At 37.7% G+C, this 17760-nt stretch overlaps 1 protein-coding gene across 1 annotated transcript; it reads right to left on the bottom strand.

Moving 5' to 3' along the window:
* Nucleotides 1-463: 463 nt before the first annotated feature.
* On the bottom strand, nt 464-1335 carry LOC140036974 (germin-like protein subfamily T member 1). The gene has a single exon (XM_072080324.1). It carries the CDS (start codon nt 1252-1254, stop codon nt 535-537), a length of 720 nt encoding a protein of 239 aa, XP_071936425.1. The 5' UTR covers nt 1255-1335; the 3' UTR covers nt 464-534.
* Between the last annotated feature and the right edge of the window lie 16425 nt (nt 1336-17760).

Here is a 17760-nt window from a genome sequence, read left to right as displayed (position 1 = left end):
CCACAATCAAGTTAATAATTTTCACACCAATTTTATGGTCTAATTTTCACCAATTAAATACTCCAAAACCAACATAATGGCCCTACGTGATCAATTGAACGGTCCCGGCAAATCTTGTGTCCTAACTCTGACAACTCACCCAAAGATTAATTTCATGCAAATAGGATCCGATACCAGATGTAGAGCCTAATAATTATACCCAAAAAAAATATAGGAGATAACTTTCACAAAACCAATATAAATATAAATATAATATATATATATATATATATGGAGGCTAATTTACATGAAGAGGACTAATATCAATAACAAGACTCAAACTTTTATTGTTTCCAACTAAATCCGACACCAGACTACTGACAACCATAAGAAATTACTTAATACAATACTAGTTTCTAAATAGTAAAACTATCCTAATTTGACGCCAATAAAACTACTAAAAATTAACTTGACCAAAATACAATTAAACAATAATATAGAAGTTTTTATTATTTAATATGCCAACTATAATGAACAACACCCTGGAATACGATGTTAGTAAGATGACTTAAGCACGGTCGACACAGTCGACACAGTTGCAAACCTAGACTTAATGAGCTCAATGATACTTTGATTTACTTGAAATGCTTTACTCAACACGAGATCAGGAATCGAAGGCGTGGAGTTAAAAAGAGCAAGGGGGGCGAACTGAATCCCTGGATTTTGACTGTTGAACGAGGCGAAGAAGCGTGCGTTCTCGTGTCCAATATTCAGTTGGAAGTGCACTAGCCCAGGAGGAATCACAAACAACTCTCCTGAAGTCACAATTTTCCAGTAGAAAACGTTTCCGGTTGTCACAAAGCCTACAAACAGTTTTCCATCCATGACTAGAGCCAGCTCGGCTGCACGAGGGTGGACGTGGGGTGCATTCAGCCCTCCAGGCTTCAAAACCACTCGGTTCATTGACAGCCCTAGAGTGTTGAGTCCTGGAAATCGATGAACATCTTGCCGAGTGACATTGACGTCGAAAATATTGAATTCTCCTGGACTTTGTTGGAACCCATTGGCGAAGAAGTCTTGTGAAGATACGTTATCAGGGTTTTTGCACGGAAAGCCATTAATGAATAAAGAGGAATCAAGATCTGCAACGCAGAAATCTTGCAGTGGGCTTGGATCAGCAGAATGGGATGGCAGTGGTAGGAGAAGGCCTAGGGAGAAGAGTATCAAGCATAGTAGTATCTGGTAATTCATATTGTAGGCGCTCTGGTATGCCATGGAAAGTTTAATTTCAGTTGAGCTAGGTATGAAAATGTAGTTTGGCTGAAACTAAAAGTGGCTAGGCAAGAATGTGTCCATAACTGACAGGGAGGATGCTATTTATAGAACCCCAAAGGATGACTGATTTCAAGTTTGATATAATTTCTTATTGCTGCGTCAAAATCGCATTGTGGAAATGAGTTCTGCAGTCATACGGAAGTATATCCAACTCACCTTTGTTCGTTGTACCCTAGTGCAAGTGGGGTTTAAGGCTTTTACTGAAGAAAATCATGAAAAACTACAATACCAGAATGTGATCCCCCTTAGGTACGTGTGTTCCAGTAGGAGCCTAACTTTGAAAATGAATACTGGGTTTTTCACTACAGCTCGGCCGATTTGGACAAGCTTACACATAAGTGGCCAGATTGGGTTAGACTTTTTCAAACGGACGATGAAATGTGGCTTAGGGTAATGAAGGAAGTATAAATACTTTAAATAATTTGGCTAAGGAGGAATCTTCCGTGGCAATCATTGAGTACGATGTTTATATATATATATATATATGTATGTATGTATATGTATGTATGTTTGTCAAAGTAAATGCACGCAAGCATATTAAACATACACACACCAGTTCCCTCTTCTTCTTTTTTTTAGTAGAGAAAGAGTAGATTAAATTAAGAAGTAAAAAGGGCATAATGTTTGAACACAAGACCTCTAATTTATAGGGTCTCAATCAGCATTGAATCTTTGACCATTCAACAATGTTCAAAGTTTCATTTCTGCTTTTTAAGCATCTTCTATCACCCATTTTTAGCAATACAAATTTTTCTTTATTTTTTGAAAAAAATAAGAACTGGATATATTTGAATAGGAATTTTTTTAGAAAAATACATTTTACAATGTGATGTTAAGGTAAAGAGGTAAATCAGAAATGTGTGGAGAAAATACTCTAAAAATTTTTCCTAATAAACTTGCACTCGAAACATACATGAACTAAGTTACTAAAATATATCATTTCTTTACACGTGCACGCACATATATGTGTGTGTATGTATATATATGCGTGTATATATATACATGCAAGCACGCACACTTCTTTACTTTTTTTTTTCCTTTTACCATTCCACTCCTCTTCACAGTCTTCTTATTTTCAATTGTCAGACATAGAATTCAAAGCCTAAACTTGATAATAGAAAAAACTCTAAAATTTCTCCTCTAACTACTAGGCCAACCCTAGTAGTTTATACTTCTTATTGAAGATTTGTTTATAAAATCCAATTATTGTTACCGAATTCAAAGATACGTACATTCCATGCCGTGTATTGCACATGCATAATTGGACCCGCATTCGTGGATGACCCTCATGCCTTCTTTACAAAGGAATATACTCAATATGGTCCGTACTGTTATGCTGTTCCAAATACAACCAAGTGAAAGTGAAAAACTATTTATGCATATACTCAATATAGTCGTCATGCCATTTTTAATTTTGTCAATTTTGAGATAGGTGGTTTGACAACGAAAAATAGAATTATTAATTTGTCTGGTGGGTTCCAAACATGGTAAAATTACTTCACTTATTTGGTTGAACGTGCATGATTGATAGTGATGCAGCATATAGTCTGATGACACGTGTCTTATTACTATGTAATACCTTTTAGTCAATTTTCTAAGTATCAAATCCTAAATTTGTTTTTGAAGCAGAAAAACTAAAGCATTGCAAGCCCATTGAATTTTCTTTAATTAGTTTCTGACACTCTTTGAGTCTTTTGAAGAAATATAATTGTCAACATAATTATAAACAGTAATCATCATAATTATAAAACTAAAAATAAACAATAACAACTACGCATAGAAACAGTATTCTTCAAAATTATAAAACTAAAAAGACATATAATCTACTGCAGAAAACAATAACAAAAGATTAAAGCTGTCATCTTCAAATTTTTTATTTAGATGCATGTGACTTCTTAGCATTTGAGTTTACTTGCGTGATGAAACTGGTTAGTGTACTGAATAAAATTCTTGACTCGATGTGGTTACAAAATTGGAGTTTTCTACTGCATTTTTTCCTCTCTCTGAAGTTTTACAAGTTCGAGTAAAATTTGAAATTCTTGCCTCCGTGCAAGCATTCAAACTCTTCCTTTTCCTGATAATTGAGCTGTATACAATTGCTATATTTTTGTCATTTTGACGAAATGTCTGTTTAATTGCTTTTGTCATCTGGGAGCCATGGCTGTATGACTCCAGTGAGAGGAGTACTTCATAACATTATTTTTCTTTTCCTGATTGAGAACGGCAAACTAGAGAATTGAGAGCATCAAATTCAAATAGGAGTTAAATCTCACGATCGACTCAATCTAAATGAAGGAACAAGGGCCATTTTAAATCATGATGCAATGAGATACAGACTAATCTAATTGAAGAAAAAAGTGCCAAATGATTGCTTATTTGATAACTTGCACAACGTTAAGCACATACCAAACAAATATGTAATGAGATACAGACCAATCCATTTTTTTCCGAATAAAAACAACCCCAGGCTGATATGATATCCAATCCATGTATGCGCCACAGCCTACGTTAATTGGCAGCCATATTTGAAAAGTTGCCCCAACGCCGCCTATATGGGCTTCTGTAAATACATCTATCATTCTTGCCCTGGGACATATATACCGACTTACGTAATTCCTAGCGACCAGAGAGCTAATAATCGTATCATTCTTGAACACGGCTTCCTTCAATAATCTTAGTATTCACCTCGTCTTCTGTAAATACTGTAGACAAAATTTTTATCGCGTACAAATACATCTATCATTCTTGCCCTGGGACATATATACCAACTTACGTAATTCCTAGCAACCAGAGAGCTAATAATCGTATCATTCTTGAGCACGGCTTCCTACAATAATCTTAGTATTCACCTCGTCTTTTCTTGACATTTTTTGTCACTTCTGCATTCTACCAATGCCTTCCCTTGGATGCTACGACTGGCCACATGAAAGGGGAAAAGTGTTCGATGCCTTTAATGTGAATCTCACTCAAGTAGACATCTTTGCATTTCCAGGGCTGAACGCCTTGGGGATGTCCCTGAATTGTATTGAATTTCTTCCTGTGTAATGCAGTGTTCAATTATGTTGCATCCATTGACCTACCAAATGATGGCCAAAACTTTTGAGCTACAGGAAGAAAAAAATTTCTAAGCAAAGAATATGTAGAAATCTTGCCAAATATGAATCAGTGCAAGGATCTAAAACACTCGGTGGAACAAGAAATCTATGCATCTGTTTTTGGTTAAATATTCAGAAACTTAAAGGTCTAGAAGTCAGGACATTGTGAAGCTGGAAGAAAATCGTAAGCATAAGCAAAAGGTATAGACTGAAAACTTAAAGTACACTGGTCAAAAATTCAAATCTAAGTAACCACTTTCATCATACCATTCTACTATTTCTACACATTTATATTATTCTCAATTGAACCATTTGAGATTGAGCAGTCTCGCTCTCACTACAAGATTTGAGAAATAATGCTCGGCTGTGTCACCCTGATGGTGTGAGCTACATGCCAGGACACCCCTAGTGGTATCTTGTTGAATTATGAATGTGAGGCACAACAAAACATGCTAATTAATTTGAAAAGATTCATAAACCATTTAGAAGCCAAAATACATTAAGATGTCTTGCAGTTTAACGAACCAAATATATCTTGGTAGCCTACAAAGAGGATGAAAATTTTACAACAATCCTGCAGATGAGTATCATGCACAGAAAGAATTGTACAACATCCGCACCAAGTCTGGGAGTGGATTCTCGGTGAAATTGTAGCTAAAGAACTATTCGACACAATAAAGGAATTTTATGTGTTCATTTATAAATGTACATATAACACACTCAAAGTCAGTGATACACATTATCAGGCATCTCCTGCCAGAAAAGTAACACTTACAGTGAACGCTACATTCTGCAGTCACTGTCAACACTTAGGTTTTTATATGTAAAACCCTATGATTTTCCATTGGGCTTTATCCCTTGGGTTGCGTAAGGTACTAGCTATAAAGACCAAATCTTCATGGAGGTGATAAACCACTTCTTCTATAATTGCACCTTTCAAGATCTACAGTTCTGATGCTAACATACAGTCAAGATATTATAATGTTGATATATACATCTTTCACAGAACACGCAATATTCAAGGACTCTTTAAGAGGGCACATATCAAGTATCATTTTTGAGGCATGTACCCTATATAGTTCCAAAAACTTCTAACAGGAGTCATCAGCCTGCTCCAAGCATGCTCTCTACGAGCCGATACAACTGATGATGTGCATTCATCAACATAGCACGTGTCTTCTATATCAACTAAAAAGATACTCAAAACAAACTTCTCTGACAAACTTTTGATAAAATTAAACCAAGTAAATTCAAGTTTCCATGCAATGAAAGCCAGCATGTCAAAAAAATGGATCAAGTTGAAGCTATTACAAGTTGCTATACAGGATGCTAGCAAGAGTTCAATACATATCTAGACTAAAGCCCTGAAGATACCAGAGCATATCCTCAAGTTGAACCACTGCCAATTGTCAAACATAATGGATAATTTAGAAAACAATAAGCTCTTCATAAGACTTTGGAAGTTGTCAGCACAGTGACTGCAAGGATGAAAGAAAAAACAACAAATGCTGACTCGCTATATATTTATCTCTAGTTTTTCCAGAATTAGTGTCTGCTAGAGTAAAATATGCTGATACTTCAGAAGCTCCATTTTGAAAGACTAGAGACATATACATACATATTTAATTGAAATCAGGAGACAGAAAATCCATTTCTTACAACTATTAAGGATTGCAAGTTTTCTGAATGAGAAAACAACAATGCACAGATTGCTTAAAGAAAGTCATACAACCGTACAAAGCACTGAACACACAATTTAGCAAGCATCAAAGAACTAAAACAGACTAACGTCAACCTCAATAATACATGTCTAGAGTGGAAACTACAAGTTGTCCTTCTTTCTTGAGGATATTAAGTAGAATTCAAATCCAGCAGATATTGCAAAAAAGAAGGGCTGGAAAGACTAATTGCTCCAAAACATTGAAGCCAAAAGAACTTTTTAAACAAAAGGTCTGCTGCTCCAGCAGAATGGGATATTCCGCAAACGAGATGCAGAAATAAGACAATTTTGGACAAACTCTCTGATCCTCCAAGCAATGTCAAGGGGATAAGGAGTTTTTTAGGACATGCTGGCTTTTATAGACGTTTTATTAAAGATTTTTCTAAAATAGTAAAGCCATTATGTGATTTATTATGTAAAGATACTCCTTTTCAATTTGATGACAATTGTTTGGTTGCATTTGAAAGGTTGAAGAAGGAATTGATTTCGGCCCCAATTATAACTTCACCCGATTGGTCACTACCATTTGAATTGATGTGTGATGCAAGTGACTATGCGGTTGGAGCAGTTTTGGGACAAAAAAAAGAAGGACGATTGCACGTCATTTACTATGCTAGCAAGTTATTAAATGAGGCACAACTCAATTATGTAACGACAGAAAAAGAGCTATTGGCAGTGATATTTGCTTTAGATAAATTTAGATCTTATTTAGTAGGATCTAAAGTTATTATATATACGGACCATTCAGCTCTTAAATATTTGCTACATAAGAAGGATGCAAAACCTAGATTAATTCGGTGGATTCTTTTATTGCAGGAATTTGATGTGGAGATAAAAGACAAAAAGGGATCGGAGAATCTAATTACAGATCATTTATCACGTTTGGAATATATCCCAATCAAAGATCAGGTTCCAATTCAAGAGAATTTTCCGGATGAGTTTGTCCTAGCACTTAGAAATTCTCCATGGTATGCAGATTTTGCTAACTACTTGGTCAGTGGAGAGATTCAAAAGGGGTTTAATTATCATCAAAAGAAGAAATTCTTACATGATGTCAAAAGTTACTTTTGGGAGGAACCATTGCTATATAGACATTGTGCCGATGGTATGATACGTAGATGTATTCCTGAAGATGAGGTACATAATGTTTTATATCATTGTCATAACCTTGAAACAGGTGGTCATTTCAGTACTTCAAAGACTGTGGCAAAGGTATGGCAATCAGGATTTTATTGGCCAACTATGTACCGAGATGCTAGGGAATATGTTAAAAATTGTGATGCATGCCAAAGAACTGGAAATATATCTCGAAAAAATGAAATGCCCCTGACTACATTCTTGGAAGTTGAGTTATTTGATGTATGGGGTATTGATTTTATGGGACCATTTCCTAGTTCTTTTAATAATAAGTACATCTTAGTAGCAGTGGATTATGTTTCTAAATGGGTAGAAGCAATCGTTTCACCTACTAATGATTCTAAGATTGTACTTAGATTCCTTAAAAATAATATTTTTAGTAGATTTGGTATACCCAAGGCCATAGTGAGTGATGAAGGGAAACATTTTTGTAACAAACAATTGGATTCCTTATTGTTTAAATATGGTTGTAGGCACAAGACGTCACTTCCATATCATCCTCAAGCCAATGGACAAGCAGAGCTAGCTAATAGAGAGATAAAGCTCATTTTGGAGAAAACTGTGAATAAATCACGCAAGGATTGGGCTACAAAGCTAGATGATACACTATGGGCTTACCGAACGGCATTTAAGACACCCCTAGGGATGTCGCCGTATCGTTTAGTCTATGGGAAAGCTTGTCACCTACCTGTAGAGATTGAGCACAAAGCTTATTGGGCAATTAAATCTATTAACATGGTTTTTAATTTTGCAGGAGAAAAGCGATTACTTGAGCTAAGTGAATTGGAGGAACACCGACTACATGCATATGAAAATGCCAAAATTTATAAAGAAAAGATCAAATATTGGCATGACAAGCATATTATTCCTAAACAATTTCAGGTAGGGCAAAATGTACTTTTGTTCAACTCACGCCTGAGGTTATTTCCAGAAAAATTGAAGTCAAGGTGGTCGGGACCATTTGAAGTTACTCAAGTATTTCCTTATGGAGCAGTGGAAATAAAAGGAGAAAATGGTGCTCCATTCAAAGTAAATGGCCAAAGATTGAAGCTCTATTTGACCGGAGTAAAAGTTCCTAAAGGAGTAATTTACTCCTTAGGAAATGCAATGTAGAGTTAAAAGAAGTTATAGGAAAGTCGAGCCAACGACTATAAACAAAAGCGCTTGTTGGGAGGCAACCTAATGATAATAGTGTATTTATGTGTTTCTTTTATTTTGGTGTGATTTAATTGACTAATTAGATGTATTTCACTTGTTTGTAGGAGGCACGGGAGTTTTATCATCCATCTTGGACGTACATTTGAAGAACATGTGTAAAAAGAGAGTTTTTCGTACCAAATTGTGTTTTAAGTGCTTAAAATTCCCATGCATATACATACATTGTGCATTTCAAGTATATTTAAGTGAGTTTTGGTGACATCATGGTTATAAAGGCTCATGGACTCATTTGATGTATATTTAATGCCCAAAAATGCCATTTTAGTGTAAAAGTGTAAAAATGATCAAAGAACCTCACTCCTCGATTTTCTATGTAAATGTGTTTGATGTGTTTTGAGAGGTTGGATATTGTATTTATGGTATATTACATGTGCGTGGGAGGTTAGAATTGATAAAAAGATTGCCCAATGTGTAATTTGGAATTGGCCGAAAAAAGGGAGAAAAAGTTTGAAAAATTGCAGTTTCTGCAATTAGTGCAGAGAAATAAGGATACGAGCTCGGATCCTAAAAACTCAGACAGATCCGACCTCGGATCAAGCTATACGAGCTCGGATCCATTCCAACCCAGATAGATCCGAAGGCTCGTCTGTGTTTCCGTTAGGACTGATCCGAGGCTTTCCAGAAACGATCCGAGCTCGGATTGTTTCACGGATATAGCAAAAACGAAGTCGTTTCTGCACTTTTCAAAATTTTTTCTTCCCTCTTCACACCGAAACCCTACTCTCTTCCTCCAATCTTCCATTTCATCCAACAAAACTCCAATCTTTCACCATAAACACCTCCCTAACCCTTGCAATCTTTAGATAAAATAGTACGCCGAAAATATGAAATTTCTCATTTTTAACATAGGCAGGAGAAATGTTCAAACTTCCCACATTACTTAAGCACCTTTAAGCATCAAAAACAATAAGTCGAAACACAAAATATTTCAAGCAAACTCAGGGCAGGAGAAGCTTCAAAATGGCCATATTACTTAAGCACCTTATCGAAACATTCAAGACTAGTACAACTTCTCAAGAATGGATGTTCCAACAGCTGGATAGCTAACGCTCTTTGTGCTGGATTTTCATGGAGGCATACGCTGACAAAAGTTACTGAAATTGCTGGTGAACTGTGTTAGGACCGGGCCAGGAAATAGACAAACTCAAGTTAGCACAAATTAGGCGGTATAACCGACCATATAATAGATAGGCGGTAGATACCAGCCATATAATAATTAGGCGGTAAAACCGACCATATAAAGACGGATAACAAAGCAAATAAAAGACACAGAAGATTTACGTGGTTCGGTCAAATTGACCTACGTCCACGGGCGAGGGAGGATCAATATTTCTACTATGAAGAAGAAATACAAAAAAGCCGTAGGAAAGTGATTCCTAGGTAGAGCTGGCAATTTGTCCCAAGTCCCAATGGGCTACCCATGCCCAAAGGAACTTTGGGCGGGATGGGTATTATAATTTGGTATTGGGTTTAAGTTAGGACACATCCCAACTATACCCATTAATGAATGGGAAAGGATGGGAAATACTTGGGTACCCATTGGGCTCAAATGGCAAGGGCTCCGTTTGGATTAACTGTTTTTTGTAGGTGTTTTTGAAATATTTTATTGTAGCAGTGTATATGAAAAATTTTTACTATAAATTTTTTTTGAAATATTTGATATATTAATATGGATGGGATGTTTCTTGAGTTATTGTATATTACTGTAACATTGTATTTGAAAAACTTATTTTTTGAAAAAAAAGTCAATCCAAACAGAATCTTAGATTCAAAAATTATCTTTAACAATTTTTATAGTCATACCAGCGAATATAATTTAGTAGTCTTCCTAGTCATTATCCACAAGAATTTCCAGCATTTCAGTTAGTTTAGACCTGTCATCCTTGGACAATGATAAGGATAAATATTCAACATCCTAAGGACCTTGGCCATCTTGATATATGTTGGAATATGGCTGTATATCTATCTTTTCCTTTATTTGTTAATCCAATTTTTGGTGGGAATCTTGAGTATAAAGCACTTGCATGTTTATTTAATAAAACTAAAAGAAATTTAATAAATCAAAAATATTAAAATTATATAAAAATAAAAAATGAATTAAAGGAAAAAAATATGTAGAAAATGGATTTGGGTATTGGGCGGGATCAATCTAAACCCATCCCAAAATGATCCCGCCCAAGTTAGTCCCAAAACACATATGGGTAAGGTTGGGCCCAAACCCATATGACTTGGTTCCATCTCAAACCCAAGCAAATCCCGCCCATTTTGCCACCTCTATTCCTAGACCAATAGGCACTTACAAAAGAGTTTAGAAAATATTCCTAAACTCAAATCAAGAGAGCCTAAAATATTTGACTGAATGGGCTAAATGACTTAAGAAGCTAATAGCCCATATAACTCTCTTGAGTGGTGCACTTAAACTTCTCAAAGGCCTTCTCTATTTATAGGAAACAATGGAGGCTATTCCCTCAGCTTCTGGCGATGTGGGATTACAAAATTCTGCCACAGTCAAGAATCAAGAATTGCGGCTGCAGCAAGAAGTCGAGAGTTGCTGCTGTGGCTTGACTTTAACAAATCTCCACCTTGGCATAATTTTGAGTACCACTATCGACAATAGTAAAATTGCTCCACCTTCTCCACATAAGCCCCAATGGGCATAAATCACCAACAATGAATACCAATCAAGTTCAAGCACTGCTTGAACTTGTAAATTGGAAGAGGTTTCGTAAACATATCGGCTGGATTGTCCTTAGTATTGATTTTCTGAATAAGGACTTTTCCCTCAGCAATGATATCCCGAATGAAGTGATACTTCACATCAATGTGTTTCGTCCTCTCATGATACATCTGATCTTTAGTCAAGTGTATGGCACTTTGACTATCACAGTGAATATCAGTAACACCTTGATATAGACTTAACTCGCTAAATAAACTCTTCAACCACAAGGCTTCTTTGATTGCCTCGGTCACAGCCATATATTCTGCTTCAGTAGTAGACAAAGCTACGACAGGTTGTAGAGTAGCTTTCCAACTAACAGCACAACCTCCAATGCAAAATACATAACCTGAAAGTGATATTCTCCTGTCAAGATCCCCAGCGTAGTCTGAGTCTACAAAACCAACCAAAGTGTTATTATTTATTCCAAACTCCAAACATGCATTTGAAGTACCTCGCAAGTATCTGAGAATCCACTTCACAGCTTGCCAATGTGTTTTACCAGGGCAAGACATATATCTGCTAACAACACTGACTGCTTGTGCAATATCTGGACGAGTACAAACCATTGCATACATAACACTGCCGACTGCACTGGAATAAGGAACCCGTGCCATATAATCTACCTCTTCATCTGATTTTGGTGATTGAGCAGCAGATAGCCGAAAATGGCTAGCAAGAGGAGTAGATACTGGTTTAGCATCTTTCATGCCAAAACGCTCCAAAACTTTCTCAAGATAATTTTTCTGGGTCAAGAACAACTTCCCTACTCCTCGATTTCGCTTGATATCCATGCCAAGAATTTTCTTAGCTGCTCCCAAATCTTTCATTTCAAATTCACTATTTAACTGCAGTTTCAAAGTGTGAATTTCTGACAAATTCTTGGCAGCAATGAGCATGTCATCAACATAAAGCAGCAAATAAATGAAAGAACCATCATTTAACTTCCGGAAATAAACACAACTATCATACATGCTCCTTGAATAACCATGACCCAACATAAAGGAATCAAACCTCTTATACCATTGTCTTGGAGACTGCTTCAATCCATATAAGGATTTCTTCAATAAGCAAACATGGTCTTCCTTACCTTCAATCTCAAAACCCTGGGGTTGCTTCATATAAATTTGTTCTTCAAGTTCACCATGCAAGAAAGCTGTCTTAACATCAAGCTGCTCTAACTCCAAATCATACATGGCTACTAAAGCAAGCAAAACACGAATAGAGCTATGTTTAACAACAGGTGAAAACACGTCATTAAAATCAATACCTTGTACCTGACTATAGCCCTTTGCAACCAATCGTGCTTTATATCTTGCATCTTCAACCCCTGGAATACCTTCCTTTTTCTTGAAGACCCACTTGCAACCGACAATTTTCTTAGCTAACGGCGGCTTTACAAGAACCCAAGTTTCATTACGATGAAGAGATTCAATTTCTTCATTCATCGCAATCAACCACTTTGCAGAATCATCACAAAAAACTGCTTCTGAATAGGTGGAAGGCTCACCAACTGCATCAGTTTCTTCTGCAATAGACAAAGCATATGCAACTAAATTTGCATATCTTTGTGGTGGTCGAATGTCTCTCCTTTGTCTATCTCTGACTATGGAATATTCCTCTTCTTCTGAACTATCTTCCACAGTAGACTCAGGTGCATCTACTGGCATTTGTTGAATAGAAGATTTGGTCTGAGAAGCACCAGAACTACCAATATCAAGCTCCACCTGCTTCTGTGTACTATCAGTAGTACAAGGACTGGAAGACTCCTTCTTGGAAGATAACATAGACAATTCATCAAAAGTAACATCTCTACTGATCACAAATTTTGGAGATTTGGGTTCAGGACACCATAATCTGTATCCTTTCACCCCAGAAGCATACCCAAGAAAAATGCACTTTTTAGCCCTAGGCTCCAATTTTCCATCATTCACGTGCATGTATGCTGGACACCCAAAAATTTTTAAATTGGAATAATCAGCAGGAGTACCTGACCAAACTTCCTCAGGAGTTTTGAAATCAAGAGATGCAGAAGGAGAAAGGTTGACAATATAACAGGCCATATTGATCGCCTCTGCCCAAAAGTCGTTTGTCAACCCTGCATTGGAGATCATACATCTTGCTCTCTCCAAAAGAGTTCTGTTCATACGTTCAGCCACACCATTTTGTTGAGGCGTCATCCTGACGGTGTGATGCCGAACAATTCCTTCATTCTTGCAGAATTCATTAAATTCACCTCCACAAAATTTCATGACATTATCTGTTCTCAACCGCTTAATATGCTTTCCTGTTTGTTTCTCAATCAAAACTTTCCATTGCTTGAAAGTTAGGAAAACATCATTTTTATGCTTAAGAAAATATACCCAAACTTTCCTTGAATAATCATCAATGAAAGTCAACATGTACCTGGCACCACCTTTAGAAGGAGCACGAGAAGGACCCCATAGATCTGAATGAATGTAATCAAGAGTACCTTTTGTCTTGTGAATTGCTGGTGAACTGAAGCTGACTCTTTTCTGCTTCCCAAAAATACAATGTTCACAGAATTCTAATGGCCCGGTACTTTGACCACAAAGAAGTCCCTTTTTGCTTAGTATGCCTAAGCCTTTTTCGCTCATGTGCCCCAAACGCATATGCCATAATTTGGTGATGTCTGTATCTGACAAAGATGATGTTGAAACAGCAGCAGCACCTGTAACAGTAGATCCCTGCAAAATATATAAAGTACCAGATCTGTGTGCCTTCATAACAACAAGGGCTCCTCGACTGATTTTGAGAACTCCATCTCCACCTGAATACCTGCACCCAATAGACTCAAGAGTGCCTAAAGAGATGAGATTTTTCTTCAAATCTGGAACATGTCTAACATCTGTGAGCGTCCTCACAATACCATCGTACATTTTAATCCGGATTGTGCCTTTGCCAACAACTTTACAAACAGCGTTGTTGCCCATTAAGACAACTCCACCTTCAGCTGATTCATATGTTGAAAACCAGTCCCTGTTGGAACACATATGATACGAACAACCCAAATCTAAAATCCACTCATTGTTAGACCTAAAATTATTTTCCGTTGCACAGAAAATAGTTCCATCATTCTCATCAGCTGCTATACTAGCTTCAGCGGATTCAGTATTTTTCTCAACAAATTTCCCCTTTTGCTTTTCTTTATTTTTCAATTTAAAGCAATCAGAGATAACATGGCCCTTCTTTTTACAATAATTGCACACCACATTTTTATGTCTGGACTTGGATCTACTTCTATTTTCTGTGTTTCTCTTTTCAGATCTACCCCGAACAAACAAGCCATCGGCTTGACTCCCACTAGTTTCCCCAGTAATGTCCCTATCTATCTGCTCTTTAGATTTTAATGCAGATTTAATTTTCCGATACGAAATTGTTTCCTTTCCATAAATCATAGTATCGCGGAAATGCTTAAAAGACTGGGGAAGGGAACACAAAAGTAATAGGGCTTGATCTTCATCATCAATTTTCGAATCTATATTCCCCAAATCCATAATAATGGAATCAAATTTATCAAGATGGGAGAGTATAGATGTACCTTCAGACATCCGAAGCATGTACAAACTCTGCTTCAAATATAGCCGATTCTCGACTGTCTTCTTCATATACAAGGCTTTCAATTTATCCCACATAGCCTTGGTCGAAGTCTCCGTTGCTACCTCACGCAATACCTCATCGGAGAGATTTAAGATTATGCTGGATCTGGCCTTCTTATCCATATCGGCGAAATCCGCATCCTTTACATCTTCTGGTTTGTTCTCGATTCCATGAATCGCTAGATCAACTCCGTCTTGAACAAGAATGGCCTCCATCTTGAGCTGCCACATTCCGAAGTTGACATTCCTGTCGAATTTCTCGACAACCGTCTTTGTTATCGTCATTGTTGCCACAAAATCTGTAACGTGAAGTTTGTCTCAAAAAACTGGCCAAACAAATATGCAAGTTTCATGAGCGGGCCCCACAAGGTGAGTGGACCCCATGAGATAAGCGGGCCCCACGGGGATGAACGGACCCACAAGGTGAGTGGGTCCCACAGGATGGACGGACCCCACCAGATGAACGGGCCCCACCAGATGAACCTGTCTTGCAAAATATAATAACCAGCTCTGATACCAGTTTGTTAGGACCGGGCCAGGAAATAGACAAACTCAAGTTAGCACAAATTAGGCGGTATAACCGACCATATAATAGATAGGCGGTAGATACCAACCATATAATAATTAGGCGGTAAAACCGACCATATAAAGACGGATAACAAAGCAAATAAAAGACACAGAAGATTTACGTGGTTCGGTCAAATTGACCTACGTCCACGGGCGAGGGAGGAGCAATATTTCTACTATGAAGAAGAAATACAAAAAAGCCGTAGGAAAGTGATTCCTACGCCAATAGGCACTTACAAAAGAGTTTAGAAAATATTCCTAAACTCAAATCAAGAGAGCCTAAAATATTTGACTGAATGGGCTAAATGACTTAAGAAACTAATAGCCCATATAACTCTCTTGAGTGGTGCACTTAAACTTCTCAAAGGCCTTCTCTATTTATAGGAAACAATGGAGGCTATTCCCTCAGCTTCTAGCGATGTGGGATTACAAAATTCTGCCACAGTCAAGAATCAAGAATTGCGGCTGCAGCAAGAAGTCAAGAGTTGCTGCTGTGGCTTGACTTTAACAAACTGTCTTGTTTCTCCCGCGACAAGCGGTGCTTCAGTCCTGCTAATATCATTGCCTATCTCCATCAGGCTATATAAATTAGGCTAACAATTGTTTTGATTGATGTATGAGGTTAAAGCCATTAAGCCTGCTCTTGTCTTGACAGGGATGCGGTGATAGGCCAATTCCAAAGCAGCTAATCTGAGGAGCCATATGTCAGCCTTGGAGGAATAAGCCTCCCCAGCATCGTAGAATTCTGATACATGACTGAATTCATCAATCGTTGAATTCATCACCGAATTTTTAGCATTGTCAGAATTCCAAGCATGACACGGAGTTGGTTTCATGACCCAAAGCAATGCATAAAGGATTCCTACAGACAAAATATGGTCTGGACTAACACGTTTGAAAACCATATGATTTTCATGGAGGAAACGAAGACCTTTCAGAACCAGGGCAATTCAATCCTCAGGCCGACCACTACTTCATCAAGTCCTTGAAAGAAGCCTCAATGAACCCTCATCAAACAAGGGCATGGAGACACAATAACTTGCACCACTTGCAAATTTGTTTATAACCCCGACGATACATGGATGGGAATTAGCATCCACACTGATCTCAACTGATTTCTGGAGCAGACTTCTCCTTCTCCATTACCTTCAAAGCCACATAGTCATCAGAGCTTTTGATGGGCTTATACTTGGTCTGGTAAACCAGAGATTCCCCGTGATAGCTAAGAATTTTCCTCCGTTTGTAGATGCCCTTACCATCAAAGACACGCCCCTCAAAGATTTTCCCTACAACCTTTTCAAATGGCTTAAGGCCCTTAAACAAATCACCTTGAAATAGTTCTTCCAAACTAGGTCTACCAGCAGGGTTAGAATTCAAGGACCTGATTACCTCTTGAAATAGTGTCGAGAAACACAAATTCTTAGAGGGATTCTGCCCCAAATTCCACCTCTTTCTAGTTTGACCATTAATATCAATTAGGTCGCTAGCACGGAGTAACTTGACTCCAGACCACTCCCCTGTTCTGATTTTTCTCCACCAAATTAAGCAGCTCCGAGTGATTATTGGCGGGCAAAACCCAATCTGAACTCCAGCATCATCAATCCTAAGCTCCAGACCACGGCAACTTCAATCTCCTCCATTTCTTTCTCGAGTTCTAGTGCCCTACCCTCACCCTCGACCCAAAACTCGTTTTGAATGGTACGGAAGTTAGCAGAAGCAAAACGTGAAGTAGATGATGAGGCAGGGATAATAGGAGGGTCACCTTTTTTGTGCGGAAGACTCCGGTGGACAATAATACAGTCATCAGCCGCAAACACAACCCCACAATTCAGATTTTGCTTCACACTGCTGCCCAGGGTTTTTTGCTTCAGAGAGCCTCCATGGTTTCCCTACCACCAGTGATATTGAACTTCCGTCAATCCCCCAGGGAATCGGTCGTACAAAAACTTTCTCAGCAGCATGATGCTGTCATGAAGTAGAAGTTCAAACTGAAGAAACAAACTGAAGGCGTGATTTGCATGGAGGAGTCGTGAAATGCGATAAAGAGACACAATAGAAAGCGTGGAAGTTAAATTCACGCCTTCAGAAAACGTGAGTTCAGCTGCAAGTGGTCCTGCAACAGAATTTGGCACAAAGGGCCAAGTGTCTGAACTAGATTGGATGAGCTAAGGAGTTAGTTATTAGTTTCAGCGTTATATAGGTGGATTTGGGAGATAGTACAGGAGAATATTGTGTAATCAAATCAATTGGGATCATTCCCGGTTCATTGCTTCTTTCCCAAGTTTCTCCTTCATTCTTGTTCATCTTCTTCTCTTTTCCCTCCAACTTTGTAACTACCTTGTTTAATCAATACATCACTATTGAGCTGAATTC

The sequence above is a fragment of the Coffea arabica genome, chromosome 2e (genome assembly GCF_036785885.1).
Source record: "Coffea arabica cultivar ET-39 chromosome 2e, Coffea Arabica ET-39 HiFi, whole genome shotgun sequence".
NCBI lineage: Eukaryota > Viridiplantae > Streptophyta > Magnoliopsida > Gentianales > Rubiaceae > Coffea > Coffea arabica.
Note: the sequence above shows the minus strand (reverse complement) of the source record. Positions and strands in the feature narration are given on the sequence as shown.

Excerpts from the sequence above, each read along its gene's own strand:
- LOC140036974 (XM_072080324.1), bottom strand. The coding sequence starts at position 1,254 with ATGGCATACCAGAGCGCCTACAATATGAATTACCAGATACTACTATGC.